At 44.1% G+C, this 17,347-nt stretch overlaps 3 protein-coding genes across 5 annotated transcripts in view; 2 read left to right on the top strand and 1 right to left on the bottom strand.

The window, feature by feature from the left end:
* Positions 1–207: 207 nt before the first annotated feature.
* Positions 208–11,203, bottom strand: HNRNPK (heterogeneous nuclear ribonucleoprotein K). 2 transcript variants are annotated; one of them, XM_044273720.1, is made up of 15 exons: positions 11,065–11,203; positions 7,171–7,255; positions 6,966–7,063; positions 6,813–6,869; positions 5,900–5,943; positions 5,046–5,118; positions 4,857–4,970; positions 4,535–4,663; positions 4,149–4,456; positions 3,969–4,005; positions 3,603–3,618; positions 3,428–3,492; positions 3,146–3,315; positions 2,360–2,438; positions 208–1,056 (listed from the first exon to the last, which is right to left on the bottom strand). In XM_044273720.1, exons 2-14 carry the CDS (start codon positions 7,223–7,225, stop codon positions 2,399–2,401), a joined length of 1,206 nt encoding a protein of 401 aa, XP_044129655.1. In that variant the 5' UTR covers positions 7,226–7,255; positions 11,065–11,203; the 3' UTR covers positions 208–1,056; positions 2,360–2,398. The 2 variants fall into 2 exon arrangements, with proteins under 2 accessions (XP_044129655.1, XP_044129663.1); XM_044273728.1 differs by lacking the exons at positions 208–1,056; positions 2,360–2,438 and adding an exon at positions 2,205–2,337.
* The window catches only part of LOC122922958, a 12,942-nt gene continuing 6,666 nt past the window's right edge, over positions 11,072–17,347 (top strand). Inside the window, exon 1 of the mRNA XM_044273740.1 lies at positions 11,072–11,206. The gene's annotated coding sequence lies outside the window, so the exon portion shown is untranslated. The remainder of the gene's footprint in view (positions 11,207–17,347) is intronic.
* RMI1 (RecQ mediated genome instability 1) overlaps positions 11,476–17,347 on the top strand; it is a 27,807-nt gene continuing 21,935 nt past the window's right edge. Inside the window, exon 1 of one of the 2 annotated variants that reach the window (XM_044273699.1) lies at positions 11,476–11,652. The gene's annotated coding sequence lies outside the window, so the exon portion shown is untranslated. Of the gene's footprint in view, positions 11,674–17,347 lie in introns of both variants that reach the window. The other variant, XM_044273707.1, reaches the window with a different exon arrangement.

Raw genomic sequence — 17,347 nt, 5'->3', positions numbered from 1 at the left:
AAGCAGATTTGTCTTACTAAATTGTGCACATTAATTGAAACAAAATGTAAATTGTGGGACAAAAATAGAAGTCAGCACATGACAAACATCTACTGTGCTAAACATGAGTGCCCCAGATTATGCAAGCAATTGTTTACTGAAGGTTTTTGTTTTGTTTTTAAAGACATTTTCTGCATCTTTTTTTTGTAGCCACCATGCAAAGATTGGTACAGATGCAAAAACTTTTATTTGCATACCAAATAAATGGGAACTTAGCAGGTTAGAGTAGAGTAAACTATCAAGCACCCAAGTTTTAGAGAACAAAAATATGTAAATTCCCCTAGCCTACATGACATTTCCAACTCTAACAAAAAGCAAAAGACAATGGCTACTTTAAATGCCGTTTTGTTCCGTCACAAAGTACTCACTGCTCAATTGGCTACATCTAAGGAATAAAAAAAATCCTTTAAACTTTAATTATAGTAATAAAAACTGAGCGCACAGCTGGTCATATCTACACTACACAGGTGACTAATTTCAGTTACAACATACCAATGTAAAAGTGATTAAAAACAGCAATGTGTACAGTCTGCACATTGTTACAGCGAACACAATCCCCCAATTCTAAACAGACAAAGCAGGTAAAGAAAACAGGTCTTGGAATTAGTACATTAAAGGGGGAAAAAAAAAAAAGAAAAAAAAACTTATCAGCTGCTCAAATATTAACAGTTATCCCAGTAAGATTTGCACAGAAATGCTTCAGTGGAGTTTTATTCTCCATGTAATAACTGAATTGAAAACAAAAGACAAAAAAACAAAACAAAAAAAAACACAATAAATCTTTAACATAAAGCAGATATATTCATTCAGCTCTAATTCTGTACAATTCTCTTTGAGGTGGAGCATTCTCCGCTGTTTGTGGATTCTTAGCGCTGCTGGTTACTACTAACGCATCCGGTGATCCAGATCTTGGTTTGTAATCCAAAAGCAACGAAAGAGGGGAAGGGGAAGAAAGCATTCCAGGTTTTTTTTTCATTGGAGCTGTTCTAAACAAAATATTTTGGAATCCACTTATGCCTGAAAAAGAAATTCATATTTTGTTCCTGATATATAATACATTTAAAACATATCAGACGGGTGAACCCAAGACCATTGAATGAAAATGTGAAGTCACTGAAAATCTACTACCAATTAGGCTAGCCGTCTAAAGTGTAACATTATTACACTGCTGTTCATGCAGATTGCCAGAAACACCTTGCAGGTAAGTGCAACCTCTAATGCTAGATCTGAAGTCTCAGCAGAAACCCACATCCAAGCTAAACGAATAACTAAAACTAGCTATATTATAACCTTTCAATGGAAGAGATCATATCATTTCCACTACTCTGTATGAGGCACACTGTCCAAAGAAGAAAGTTGTACACGGGCAGTGGAAAAATAAGCGCTACTTGCACTTGTCCAGCTTTTTTTCAAATCCAAATGGGGAGATAAAATATTACGCATTTTGGATTGTGATCAATAGACATAATCAAGTCCGAAAAAAAAAAAAATATATTTACAGCATAACGATAAAAAAATCCAATGGGAATAAAAAAAAAAAAAGTCTGCATACAAAATTATCTTTTGAGATCAATTGCTAAATACCCATTTAGATTTGAAAACCGTTTGATAAAACACACCATGGAACTTTGTTTCCTTAAAACTGTTTTATTGTGAGAATAGAAATAATAGTAAAAAGAGAACAAGTGCAAAGGAGAACTACATTTTCGTCACTGCTCACTGTACACTTTCCTCGTCTTCATTAATGTGGTCTGTTAGAGTCCTGTAAAAGAGAAACCAGAGAGTGTGTACTTCATGCAAATTAACACTAAAAACTTTCATGTTCAAGAACAAAGTGGGGAGACCCTGTATAAGGGCATCAGACAGTGAAAGCAATTCTAGAACAAACCCCACAGTTCACTAAATTTAAAAGTAGTTAAAATTACATACAAAACCGCTATTGCCACTGCTCAGTGGATAGGGATTACCAATTGCTCCTCCTTAATATATACAGTAAGTAAACCATCCATATCTTCAGGCTGATAAATAGAAATTGCTTTCAAATGCACCCCACTCATGCTGCATCTGATCCCAGACTGCACTGCTATAAGACATTCTCTCATGCCGAAGAGCTAGATTATATATCAACCACCACTTTCTACATCTGAAATGTATTACACCTAGGAAGCAGAGGAATGTTTTTATTATTAATTATTTCTTTTTTTTTATATCAGAAGCGAAGATAAAGAAAAACAAAAGATGCAGGATTCCTTCATTCTTCACTAGTCTTAGAAAAACTTGCCAGAATACTGCTTCACACTATAAAAAAAGAGAATCTTACATTAGAACCCTTGAGCATGTGCCTCTCAATGTTTAGAAGTCAAAACCCATAAGAATAATCTTCAGAATACTGCTTCACACTATAAAAAAAAGAAAATCTTGCATTAGAACCTGTAAGAACACAAAACCTTACAAAAAGAAAAAAGAAAAACACCCCCCCCCCCCCACAAAAAAAAGCCAACACGCAAGTTAATAAAAGCACAATTAATATGCATGATAAGTTAGTGAGAATTACAAGGCATAACCCAAAACACGCTATAGTATTAGGCCAATTCAAGTAAAAATTAAAGTAGTGGTTAGTAAATAGAAAGATGTGAAACGCTGCATTACTGCATCCAATCAAAACGACTGTAACTTGTCCTGTAGAGGCATGGTCTGTGCCATATGGCAGACCGTGATTTGTTGTCAATGCTGTTAACTAAAAACAACAAAATCACTAGTCTTCCACACAGAACTAAACCAACATCCACTGATTTCTTCTAATATTTATCTACAGGCACATTAATATAGTGTTCATTTAACAAATCTTTAGCAGTCGTTTCACGGCAGAAAGTTGAGCTGTTAATTTCATGAAGCAGAATTAGTTTAAAGGCACCCTTGATTTTTAGTAATATAAAAAAAAAAAAAAAAAAAAAAAAAAAAAGGACAGATATAAAAAAAAAAAGGAGAAGAAAGGCAGAAAATCTGAAAAGGGACAAAAGGAGTTAGAGTCGTACACAGCTATTAGACACCATTGACCTAACAGTTATGTCTCAGAACCATGCAGGATGAGAAGTCCACAACTTGCCTGTTCTGAAGCAGATATTGTGCATTCTGTATCTGGTCTTGGGTGCCTATAATTGTGATGATTCTGTCATCTGATCCTTCCAATGGTTCATCAATTTTGATAGATGCACCAGATTCGTGGCGAATTTGTTTGATCCTTTGACCTCCCTTTCCAATGATAGAGCCTGCCAGCTTTATAAAAAACAAAATAAGAAAAGTGTATTTAAACAAACAATTAAGGAACAGTGACCTGGTGTAGATATTATAAAGGTTTACAAGAATATTAAACATAGGGAGCACTTACATCTTTTGGAATAGTTACTTGAGTGGTTATGACAGGGCCACCTATATCCCCGTAGGATCCCCGACCTAAAAACAAAAATACAGAAAATTAAAAAATGGCAGTGGAACAAAGTGACACAAACAAGTGTACCCTCAAGAAAGGTTTGCAAAAGTAAATAAAATAAATGTTCACTTACCATAGCCAGAGCCACCCTGGAAACAAGAACAGAAACAATGTTACTCACAAACCTAACACCAGCCATATAAATTAATGCAGTTTCTCACACAGATCACGTGTAATCAAAACATGCCTGGCTACACCAACCATTTAAGATTACATGTTTGGCTATATGCAATGAGCAGCCAGGTGGCAGGGCAATTGTAAGCTTACTGCATTACAGAAATTTACTTTATTTGGGCTGTGTGAACAAAATAAGAACTGGGGAGGGGTTATATATTACTCTACAAAATATTGGGAACAGAAAAAAAAAAAACAAAAAAAAAAAAACAGTGGAAGCCCAATGGGAACCTGCAACCGAGTTACACAAAGTAGCAACACTTACCATTCCATCATAATGGTCAGGTCTCCCTCTCCTGTCACTAGAAAAAACAAAAGTCTTAAGTATAACCAAAGCATTTAGCAAGCAAACACATCAAAATAGGAACATAAATACAAACAAACACTGCTTAACTATGCAATTTTTTTTTGTAAACCCTGCGTTTATAAGCAATCACATTCTTACCCTCCTCTTGGTGGTGGGGGTGGTGGAAGTGGAAGATTGCGAGCTCTACTGCCACCTCTGCCTCCACGACCCGGAGGAGGTGGGAGGGGCCCCCGCCTTGGGCTCATATCATCATAATCTCTTCTCGACTGTGGCATTGGTCTACCACCTGGTCCTGGAGGCATTCGATCAAAACCACCTCTAGCATGCATAGGGAACCCCATAGGACGTCCTCGTCGGTCATCAAACATCATTGTAAAACCACCATAATCGTATGTTTCATCATAGAAGTTGGGGTCATACGGCTGTGCTCTTCCTTTGATTGGAGACTGAAACAGAACAGTAAATTAGACAAAAACCCAAAGAGGATTTCCTTAAGCACACAAAGGCAAACAAGCTATGCTTACCTCAGATATGAGGTCAAGGATTACTTTGATGCACTCCACCACTCTATCTGGTTTTCCTCCAATGAGCACAACACGATCTGTAGAATGGGGGCAACACTCCTGGAAGAGTTTAATTGTAGTTTGTGTGTTCTAGAAAGGAAAAAAAAAGGGCAACAGGTAAAGTCAGTTTGGTGATAAGCATACCGAAAACTAATACAATCCTAGTACAATCTGTAGTCGATACATCAAGGCATATGCACACTTCATTTTCAGAAAGCACACAAATAGAGATAGAGAGATATATAGATATATATATCTCACTGTGCACAATTTCCATACATACCTCTCGAAGTTCCTTGATCTTTGCGCCTTTGACACCAATGATGCCTCCTGCAAGAGACTGGTGGATTAGCAGCCTCAGCTCGCAGTCAAAGTCATTTCCCTTATAGTGCTGGTACTGCAAAGACAGGTAACGTCAATCAAGTTCCTAAATATAAGACCAATGTATTAAAAACTAAAAAGGCACACATACCTCTTCTAATGTTGGAATGATTTTCTTCAGGATTTCTCCAATCGTTTCAATGTCTGCACTGATACTTAATATACTGCACAACACACACGACATAAGAAAAAAAAACATGTTACCAAAGCTTTCACATCTGTAGTGATAAGGATCTTAATATATATATATATAACTAATGTACACATGCACATGTGCTTTCTTGCATTTTTTTCCTTCAGTTGAACGTGACTGGGCAGTAAACGTTTAGATGCTGGTGAGGGAAAGGGATTCTGGAAGGATTTAGATAAAAGCGGGCATAAAGAGGCACAGAACTGGAAACAAGTGAATGATCACATTCCCCGTCACCACTAATTCAGGACACCCTCGCTATCTGAATGAAACTGGAGCACTACAGGGAGAGCTGGAAAATGCAATTGGTGGATACTGTATGGATGAAACACCTTCAGATACTGGAAATATCAATGAGCGTTGAAGAGAAGAAAATTAAAATGACAATAAGCAACAAATGTGAAGTGAGAGTGATTAAGAGTTAGCACCTAATTAGGAGAGGAGTAATAGACAATGAGACAGGCAATGCTGCAGGAATCAGGCGGGCCACGAAGACAGAAACCACTCAAAATAAATGTACAGTGGAAATATGCAACGTTTGCTTCCCTCATATCGAAATTAGTGGGTCCAAAGACTAACTTATGTAAAGATCAGTGAGGAAAGAAGAAAAAAAAAAGAAAGAAAAGAAAGAAAATTCAATGGGAAAACAAGACAGAAAATATCACTATGTAGGGGAAACTAATCATATTAAAAGGCAGGTTATAATACATTTCTCTTTCTAATCAGGCAGTGAGGCATAAACTGTTGGGACATACCGCTCGGGGCCACTGCTGTCTGGGACTGAAACACTGGCATTGTACTGCATTGGTCATTGGCGTTCGTGGATGTTGGCATTGGGCATGGGCATTCAATCAGAAGATGGCAGGAATAGTGCCCGTTGGGCAACGAGCACATTTTTGGGCATAGCCAACCAGGGTTTTCACATGGGCGTTCAGGGGTAGATGGGCCATCATGATGGGCAACGCAGGGGTAAGACGATCCAGTACATGGGCAACGGAGATATGTGGCCAAAAAAACAAGGAGAGGGAAAAGGGGGGGAAAAGCAATACATTTTAATTTAATACAAAACTAGACTCAATTTTCAATTAACGTAATGTTATTAAGGCACAGTGAAATCACACAATTTGGAACTTTAAGCTGACTGCAGTTTAACTCTATAGTAGGCAATCTGATATACAGCTCTAGCAGGCTGGCTCGTGGGTGTAGACACATTCCCTCATTTACATGTAGAATAGGAAGGATCTGACAAGATTAGAACAGATCTCAGATGGAGACTGAAAGCACACACTATTCCTCTTGGAATTTCACTTAAAAGATGAGGCAAATGCGATACTGAAAGAACGGGCAAGTACAAAATAAAAATGCTAAAGATTGTGAATGGCACACAGTGCCATGTCAGAGGTATTATGCAAGTGTCACCACGAGTCAGCCCACTTAAGCATGATGCTAAACTGTACTGTAACTAGCCATTCATTCCATTAAAGTTATTCTAGCTAAAGAAAGTATTTACATTAACCTATTCTATCCTTATAGCAAACTAGAAGCTGTAGTCACAGAACAAATCTAGCTAAGTGTAATGTGGTCCTACAATGCACTGTCTGGACAGTGTGGATACACTACTGACTAAAAAGCAAAACCCGGAGCCAGGATTTGTTTGGAAACACTCACGTCTGTCCGAAGTGCTTTTATATTTTTTCCCCCTTTCCCGATAACTGCACCGGCATTCTGAAGAGACAGAAAATAGCACATAAGTTACTGCTACTAGTGAACACAAGGGGACCGATGTACATCCGGCAGGTCAGGAACACATCTGGAACGTACTTTGCTCTGGAGCAGAATGCGCAATTCAACCATCATATCTGTGTTTCTGGATCTCTTGAAAGCCTGTTCCTCCTCCATGTCTTCTGCTGGACGTTTTCCTATAGAAAGTTAACCGCATTAAAATCAGTACGAATGGAGATCTGCATCTGGCACATACAAAGAGTCAAGACAGCAAGTGGCTAAATGGTGCCGGGTGGCATCTCACCGTTGGTCTCTGTGTTAGTGAATTCAACCTCTTCCTGCTCTGTCTCCATCTTCATTAAATGAACCGATAAGGTGGTGGCAGCTATCTGTGTAGAGACAAGAGGTCATCACCAAGGTCCTCTCCAGTACAGACATATTGCTGATCAAAGAGAAAAGACTGACAGACCCTAAACAGGCCATCCAGGTTATAAGACAGGCACAGCAGGGGGTGGGGCAAAGTCATGACTCCTCCCCCAGCTCACTGACCTATGAGAACCTGCCTAGATCTACCACTCATTTGCAATCCGGATGGTTCCAGCCACTCACAGGTACGTGACCATGGAGATACAAGCACAACGATGAACTAGACGCAGACTCCCCCTCACACAAATTTACAATTACAGTTTTTGGTGTGGATTTGATGCCAATCCCTTCATTTTAAAAGGGAACCTGTCACCTGGATTTTGGTTATAGAGCTGAGGACATGGGTTGCTAGATGGCCGCTAGCACATCTGCAATACCCAGTCCCCATAGCTCTGTGTGCTTTTATTGTGTAAAAAAAAAAACTGATTTGATACATATGCAAATTAACCTGAGATGAGTTCTGTCCCTGAGATGAGTCAGGGACAGGACTCATCTCACGGTAATTTACATATGTATCAAATCGTTTTTTTTTTTACACAATAAAAGCACACAGAGCTATGGGGACTGGATATTGCGGATGTGCTAGCGGCCATCTAGCAACCCATGTCCTCAGCTCTATACCCAAAATCCCGGTGACCGGTTCCCTTTAAAGGGCAAAACTCACAGCTAAAAGGGCAAACATAGTTGAAATGCTGTGGATTTGGAAATCTGCTGAGCAGGTCAATTTACAGCAAAAAGCAGTAAGGTGTACGAGTGCTCTGCTGGGAATCAGCACAGAAATGGGGAACATAATCCGTACCCTAAAGCCCTAGTCACATGGTCAGTGTGCGATTGTGAGAAAACCTCCGCTTAATACAGTACCAGCAACATGAAGGAGATGCAAAATACCTGGAGCTGAAATCGCCCTGCAGCACAGGCTATGAAATCAGCAACATCTGTTTGCACTCATATCGGGGGTTGGCGGTACCGCATCAAAACGTTAGAAGAGAAAACCGCCGGAAAATTCTGTTGGACAACCTGCCCTAGTTTGTAGGTACTCTAAGAGTAAGTGGACCGAAATCCACAGGTGTTCAGAGGGAAATCGGTGCGGTCATTCCGCATCAGTTGGTGCAGATTTACATGCGCATTTGATGTGGATTTTACTCTCCCTATTGAAGTGAATAGTATAATGCGGTCAGGTAAAATGTAAATTGACATGCTGCAGATTTTAAAATCCACACCGCAGGTCAAAAGCCGGACTGAAAAAAAAATCTGCATTGTGTGCAAGAGAACTCCAAATTCTCATAGAATACAATGTACATGACCTATCCTGACCGTGCGCTTTGTGGTCCACAAAACATGGATGGCATCCGTGTGCGTTCTGCAATTTGCGGAACGTCACGCACAGCCATTAATATAACTGCCTATTGTCCGCAAAACAGACAAGAATAGGACAGGTTATTTTTGGGCGGACCACGGAACCGAGCAACGAATGTGGACAGCACACGGAGTGCTGTCCGCATCTTTTGCGGGCCCATTGAAGTGAATGGGTCTGCACCCGAGCCGCAAAAACTGCAGCTCGGATGCGGACCAGAACAACGGAAGCGTGCATGAGGCCTAAAAATCATGGGCATCCTGAGAGTTCCCCCCAAAATCATCCCAGTTTTTTTTTTTTTTTTTTTTTTTTTTTTTAACACCTCCAAGTACTTTCACACTCACGTTTTGGCTTTGTTTGCGAGATCCGTTTTGGACCGCTTTTGAAAGCCCTGAACAGATCAGTTTGCATTCTGAATGGATAAGGATCCGCTCAGAATGCATCAGTTCAGTCTCCATTCCGCTTTGGAGACAGACACCAAAACGCTGCCCGCAGTGTCTGTGCGCCATGTGGTGCGGAGCAAGACTGATCCATCCTGACACACACCGCAAGTCAATGGGGACGGATCAGTTTTCCCCGACATTAGAAAACAAATCCGTCCTCCATTGACTTTCAATGGAGTTCATGACGGATCCATCTAGGCCAGTGATGGCTAACCTCCGGCACTCCAGCTGTGGTGAAACTACGACTCCCAGCATGCTTAATTCATATCTATGGAGCTCTGAGAACAGCCAAGCAAGTGTCCATCTTGGGAATTGTAGTTTTACCACAGCTGGGGTGCCGGAGGTTAGCCATCACTGATCTAGGCTACGTTGAAGACAGAAAAAGAGATATCCAGTTCACCCGTAGTTGTCCTGTGATAGGCGCACTGAATGACCCATGTAAGTCCAAATGTTAAAGATAATACAAACAGATCTGTTCTGAACTGATGCATGTGGTTATATTAGCCGAACGGGTCCGTTTTTTGCAGAGCCATAGACTATAATGGGGTCCGTTAGGTTTCCGCTCAGAAGACGATTTTGGAGCAGACACAAAAGTTGTGCGCGCAGGACTTTAGTCTCCACGCCAAAATCATCTTCTGAGCGGACACCAAACGGACCCCATTATAGTCTATGGGGTCCTTAGGTTCTGTTTGGCTCAGTTATGTGCCAAATCAGTCCTCCTGCACCTATAACGGAGTAGAAGAAAGGAAAGGTTGCACGCAAATGTGAACGACGCCTAAAGGTGTATGTACATATATGGAGGGAACATTTTAGGTTTTCCTCTGAACCGATAGTTCATTCAGAATTGATTGTAATATTATTAATGTGTTAAAAAAAGGATTGATAGAAAAGTGAGTGTATAAATGACAGGTTTCCTTTAAAGGGCTGAAAACAGGGGGGGGGGGGGGGGATATACATGTATTCCGCTGCACCGCTAATACAGAATTCATTTTCATACTGTAGTGTTATCTGGGATCCAGATCCCAGATGAACAATGTAAAGTAGGTGGCATAAGGGGCCGTGGTAAAAGCCCCGGTGGCATAAGGGGCCGTGGTAAAAGCCCCGGTGGCATAAGGGGCCGTGGTAAAAGCCCCGGTGGCATAAGGGGCCGTGGTAAAAGCCCCGGTGGCATAAGGGGCCGTGGTAAAAGCCCCGGTGGCATAAGGGGCCGTGGTAAAAGCCCCGGTGGCATAAGGGGCCGTGGTAAAAGCCCCGGTGGCATAAGGGGCCGTGGTAAAAGCCCCGGTGGCATAAGGGGCCGTGGTAAAAGCCCCGGTGGCATAAGGGGCCGTGGTAAAAGCCCCGGTGGCATAAGGGGCCGTGGTAAAAGCCCCGGTGGCATAAGGGGCCGTGGTAAAAGCCATAAGGGATAGCAGCTGTTGCACGGACACGAGGACAATAGGTCGCCCGCAGCACACACTGCGCTCCTTCCTTTGTCTGCGCGCTCGCAGACTACCGGCCATGCCGCCCCGCCCCTCAGCCGCAAGCTTCCGCCACCAGCCATTTTGTGACTGAGAGAAGACGGGGAGACAGCATGGCGGCTGCGAGACGTACAAAGCCCGCCTAATAACCCGGCCTCATTTCGCCACATAACTCTTAGCCGTGCAAACCGGGAGATAAACGGTTACCCACAATGCACCGGTCCCGCCCTTCACGGCTACATTGGGGGTAACCGAACACCTGGTAAACTGAGGTAATGGAAAGACGGCATAAGGCGGGCTGGGATACGCCCGGTAACGGCCCCCGCTCTCCCCGGCGTCACCACAGCCCTGCCGAGAGACGCTGTCCGCTCCTTCGCCGATAAACGTACACGGCTGAACACGAGCTCTACGTCAGGCTTCTCTCGGCCACACCAGGTGCTGACTGTGACGCACACACCGCACAAGCCTCCAGACCCCCGCACAAAACCCCGTCTCTACACCGCACCTTTCCTTACCTCGCTCCCGAGCTCCCTCCACTAGCGCGGCCGAAGCACAAGACGAAAGCACAGGATGCAACCTACAGAACTGATAAGCGTACAGCTCTCTTCTCCAACTGCGATTGGATGGTCACTAAGAGGGCTGACTGGATTGGCAGAGGTAGAAGCCAATCAATGTTAACCACGCCCACCTCTTCCAACAGGGCAATGTACTGCGCAAGCTTGGTTGAATGGAAATCCTGGCAAAGCGAAGGAAATGAAAGCAGCCCTAAGTAACGTGGGGCACGTACACACTCAGGCGCTTATCAGACGTGCAAAAGGCACCGACTGTAACGAATAATAAGACGTTATGTGACAAAGCAAACAAAGGAAGGGGGCTTCTCGGTTACCTATGCGCAATACCTCAGTGTAGGAACAACACAGACTAGGTCTCCATAGGTTTTCAAGAACAGTCCCTCCGGCTGGTTGCCTAGACAATAGGTGGGGGGGAGGGGAAGGGAACGGGGTAAAATCTCGCGATCTGTGGCGAATTCCCGCGCTGCCTGCGGCCGTTTAGTCCAATCCGCGGACTGCAGTAGTGTGCTGGCGCCTCGTGTGAGCCAGCGGGTGAGTGTGCCATAAAGCGGGGTAGGTCCAGGCGACCAATATTTGTTTTGATCCGACCTCATGGCCGGTAACGCAACAGAATCGCTGAAGATGTGAACAGTCCTCCATAGAGAATGGAGGGTTGGCACCTTGCTGCTGTGCCTGCAGTTACCATTCATAAGGGTCACTTCACACTGTGCAGATTTGTTTCTGCGACTGAAAATCAGCCCTCCCCTCAGATCTGAGTGTTCCCACGTCAAGCCTATGGTTTAGGGCTCATGCACACGAACGCGTGACCGCAGATTGTGGTCTGCAACGCACAGACACTGACCATAGGGCCGCCATATGCAGACGCATGACCCATTCCCTCTGTAGTGAGTGATGAGCCCTGACCGTAAGTAGATGGACGTGACCGCCACAGAATTCTGCCCTGTGTGAATGAACCCTTAAAGGGGCTGTGCTAAGTACTAAAGTTAACCCCTGTACACAGGGTAGGGGACGACTGACTGCTGGGACCCCCACTGATCCCAAGAACGGGGGGCACCATGTTCCCAGCCGAGCATGCGCCTGATCAGTCTCCATGGGACTGCTGGAAATAGCTGCGCGCTGTACGCAATGGTTTCTGGCATTTCCATAGAGAATGGATGAAGTGGCAGGACATATCAGTCTGGGGACACGGTACCCCTTCTCTGGATCGGTGGGGTCCCAGCTGTCCGGTTGGCTGATTTCAGTAGGACCGGCCGACCATCTTATGTGCATGCCTTCTGACTTATGTCGGGATTGGGCAGTTGGGTCTTAGCTGCCCTATCCTTTTGTTCTCGGGGTGGTAAGCTCTTCTCATTCAGGAACCATGCATGCTTGGCTGATCACGTATGGGGCTTCAGGAGAGAGAGCTGTCCACTAAACAAGCCTTGGGCCGATAACTAATGGCCAGCCTAAAGGGCTAGTCCCATCTCTGATACTGATGGCTAGAGGTGAGCGAAGCGAGTTTCGGAAGCGTAATCTGAAATTGCTTTGTTCAAAACTTTGGAATAATACTGTACGGAGATTTGTCTCTGTACAGTATTAAAATGTATGGGCTCTGATGAGTCAAAGTGATTTATGAAGTCGCGCGTGACTTTGTTGAATAACCTCAGTAGTTGACCACACGAGTTACTAGTCAGAACCGAAGCAGAGTTCGGTTTCAAAGTGGTTTTCCACTTTAAAAATCAATGTGCGACTTCGTGAGCAACATACTTCGGCTCATTGGAGCCCATACATTCTAATACTGTAGGGAGACGCATCTCCGTACAGTATTATTCTGAAGTTTTGAACAAAGCGAATTTGGATTAAGCATCTGAAGCTCACTTTGCCCAACCCTGCTGATGGCATATCTCCAGAACGTGGCCTCCTAAATGAACTGGAAGCGTGCAGTGTTCGCTCCATTCTTCACTATATGAGTTTTGAAAACCGTGAAGTGAGCGCGCTCAGCTGCTTTGGAAGGCCATTGGCCGTGAATAGAGAGCGTACCACGCAAGCCCAGCCACCCCCTCCATTCACCGGTGTGGAGACGGTTTTCGTCTATTTTCAGAAGTCGCATAGTGGGGAATGGAGTGTGACCACCATGAGCGGTAGCTCTCCGTTCACTCAGGACTCGTGTTTGGAGACAGGCGCAGGTCCCAGAGGTGGAACCCGCTCCATATGATATTGATAGCATATTCTAGTGATATGCCATCAATATCTGACATGGGCCAACTCCTCTAAGGGTACTTTCACACTAGCGTTATTCTTTTCCGGTATTGAGTTCCGTCCTAGGGGCTCAATACCGGAAAATAACTGATCAGTTTTATCTCCATGCATTCTGAATGGAGAGCAATCCGTTCAGGATGTCTTCAGTTCAGCCCCTCTTGCGGTATTTGGCCGGAGAAAATACTGCAACATGCTGCGGTATTTTCCCAGTCCAAAATTCCAGAACACTTGCCGGAATGCCAGATCCGGCATTATTTTGCATTGGAATGCATTAATGCCACATCCGGCACCAAGCGCAGACCTGTAAAAATGCAAAAAAAATATACCAGATCCGTTTTTCCGGATGACACCGGAGAGACGGATCCGGTGTTTCAATGCATTTGTTAGACAGATCCGGATCAGTCTACAAATGCTATCCGTTTGCACACGGATTTCCGGGGATGACATGCAGTTTCGGCGACGGAACTGTCTGCCGGATCTTCACAACGCAAGTGTGAAAGTACCCTAAGACCCTAATTACATGCGTCGATTCTCTGGCAATTATAGGGAACAATCACTATGCAGAGTGGGCAAGCTGCATTTACATGCAGTAATCATCTCTTCAGTATAGGGATGAACGATCTCTACTGGGATCATTCATCCCCATACATAATCGTTGTTTGTGGGCAGTACAGGCCTGTTGGCGATTTGCTGTCTAGAAGTGATGATTTTGGGTGCTAAACAAAAGACAGGATCACTAAATGATGACGTGGGTGATGGGCAGCACCTTTACATGGGACAGTTGTTAGGAACCAGCTTTTCTACGTACACTTATCCCTGATCATTGCGCTGACGAGCAGTCCACGTGAAGGAGGGTATGACCACATGGTGCGGTGGTATCATTGTTGTGACCTGCAGGCTTATGGGCCACAAATGGCTGTTGTTAACCATTGAGGAACGCACTCTTCAGTTGGTCTACATTGTTATTGGATGTGCCACATAAGCAAATGACATTTATCATGTAGAGAAAGTTAATACTTGGCACTTACTAATGTATTGTGATTGTCCATATATTGCTGACTGGATTCATTTTTCCATCACATTATACACTGCTTGTTTCCATGGTTACGACCACCCTGCAATCCAGCAGTAGTGGCCGTGCTTATACACTATAGGAAAAAGTGGTCAAGGGAGTGTCTTTAGGCTGATTCTTTTTTCTGTAGCGTGCAAGCATGGCCATCGCTGCTGCATTGCAGGGTGGTCGTAACCATGGTGACGAGCAGTGTATAATGTGATGGAAAAAATGAATCCAGCCAGCAAAGAGGCAATATGGACAATCACAATACATTAGTAAGTGCCTTGTATTAACTTTATCTACATGATAAATGCTATTGGCTGAAGTGAAACAACCCCTTTAATGGCTGCACTGGTATTAACAATGCAGACCAAGGAAACAAGTGCACGCCTCATTGGTATAACAAGAGCCAGCTACGGCCCGTAGTCCACGTGTTGCTGGACTGCGCCGTCTGGTCATACCCTTAGACATTCGAGGGTCAGTGCTCCAGACTAAAAAAAATACCTAGTAGCCATTGGCTCCTGAACTGAAAAATTTAGGAGCCAAATCAAATTTGTAGTCGCCAAATCGAAACCGAATCAAAATTTTGGTATCGTGACAACGCTACGCCGATCAGATCGGCATAGGGTTGTTTTGATACCAAAATTTTGATTCGCTTTCGTCACCATAAAAAAGTATTGCGATACTCAATACCGCGCAAAAAAAAAACACCAAAAAAAGCCACGTGCATTTCGCATTTTATGAAACATTCGGCCCATAATAGAACAGTCCTATCCTATTTTTTGGGGTGACAAGGTGACTAAAAAATGGCGAATGCTCACCGCATAGGAGACATTTTTTAATAATTTAATAGTTTGGACAGCGCTATGTAATATGTTTATTTATTTATTGTTTAAATATTTTATATGTAAAATTGGGAAAGGGGGGATTTAAACTTAATATTTTAGAGTACTTTCACATTAGTGTTTTTCTTTTCCGGCATAGAGTTCCGTCACAGGGGCTCTATACTGGAAAAGAACTGATCAGGCATATCCCCATGCATTCTGAATAGAGAGCAATCCGTTCAGGTTGCATCAGGATGTCTTCAGTTCAGTCATTTTGACTGATCAGGCAAAAGATAAAACTGCAGCATGCTACGGTTTTATCTCAGACGAAAAAAACTGAAGATTTGCCTGAATGCCGGATCCAGCATTTTTTCCCATAGGAATGTATTAGTGCCGGATCTGGCATTCAAAATACCGTAATGCACCCGCACTAAATCCGGACCCATTCACTCCTATGGGGCTGTGCACATGAGCGGTGATTTTCACACATCACTTGTGCGTTGCGTGAAAATCGCAGCATGTTCTATGTTGTGCGTTTTTCACGCAACGCAGGCCCCATAGAAGTGAATGGGGCTGCGTGAAAATCGCAAGCATCCGCAAGCAAGTACGGATGCGGTGCGATTTTTCACTCATGGTTGCTAGGATGAAAGTCTATTCACTGTATTATTTTTTCTTATAACATGATTATAAGGGAAAATAATAGCATTCTTTAATACAGAATGCATAGTAGAAGGTCAATATAATAAACATTGGTGGCGCAGTGCCGCTCCCCCAACACCCCAGTATGATAAACATTGGTGGCGCAGTGTGCCTTCCTAATATAATAAACATTGGTGGCGCAGTGTGCCCCCCTCAATATAATAAACATTGGTGGCGCAGTGTGCCCCCCCTCAATATAATGAACATTGGTGGCGCAGTGGGGAGTGCCAATGAGGGTTAAAAAATAAAAATGAACTTACCTCCACCAATTGATCATCTCCTGTTCTTTCTTCAGGACCTGTCAACTGGAGGAGGTGAGTTAATTTTTTTAAAGTTATTTTTTAACCCTCATTGGCACTTCCCACTGAGCCACCAATGTTTCTTATACTGTGGGGGGGAGGGCACACTGTGCCACCAATGTTTCTCATACTGGGGTGTTGGGGGGGCACACTGTGCCACCAATGTTTCTTATACTGGGGTGTTGGGGGGGGGGCACACTGCCACCAATGTTTCTTATACTGGGGTGTTGGGGGGGGCACACTGTGCCACCAATGTTTCTTATACTGGGGTGTTGGGGGGGGCACACTGTGCCACCAATGTTTCTTATACTGGGGTGTTGGGGGGGGGGGGCACACTGTGCCACCAATGTTTCTTATACTGGGGTGTTGGGGGGGGGGGGGGCACACTGTGCCACCAATGTTTCTTATACTGGGGTGTTGGGGGGGGGGGCACACTGTGCCACCAATGTTTCTTAGGCTACTTTCACACTAGCGTTCGGGCGGTTCCGTTCTGAACGGATCCGCTCATATTAATGCAGACGGAGGCTCCGTTCAGTACGGATCCGTCTGCATTAATAACTTTAAAAAAATTCGCAAGTGCGCAAGTAGCCTGCGCGGATCCGTTCAGACTTTCAATGTAAAGTCAATGGGGGACGGATCCGCTTGAAGATTGAGTCAATTGATGACATCTTCAAGCGGATCCGTTCCCATTGACTTGCATTGTAAGTCTGAACGGATCCGCACGCCTCCAGCTGTCCGCCTGTCCGTGCGGAGGCGAGCGGAGCGGAGGCTGAACGCCGCCAGACTGATGCAGCGGATCCATTCCAGGGCACGAGCGGACCGACGAACGCTAGTGTGAAAGTAGCCTTATACTGGGGTGTTGGGGGCACACTGTGCCACCAATGTTTCGTATACTGGGGTGTTGGGGGGGGGGGGGCACACTGTACAGGGAGTCTAAGAAAGAATCGAATGAGTCACAAGTCGGATCTTTAGTTCTTTTCACCTGTGACTCATTCGATTCTTTCTCCCTGTACTTGTCAGTGACTCAGAGCTGCTAGTGCTTGCCTTGCCTCAGCTCTGATTGGTTGGTGGGCGGGGAGGGGAGGGGCTGGCAGAAGCAGCTTCCACTCTAG

This window comes from Bufo gargarizans, chromosome 1 (genome assembly GCF_014858855.1).
Source record: "Bufo gargarizans isolate SCDJY-AF-19 chromosome 1, ASM1485885v1, whole genome shotgun sequence".
Lineage (NCBI taxonomy): Eukaryota > Metazoa > Chordata > Amphibia > Anura > Bufonidae > Bufo > Bufo gargarizans.
Note: the sequence above shows the minus strand (reverse complement) of the source record. Positions and strands in the feature narration are given on the sequence as shown.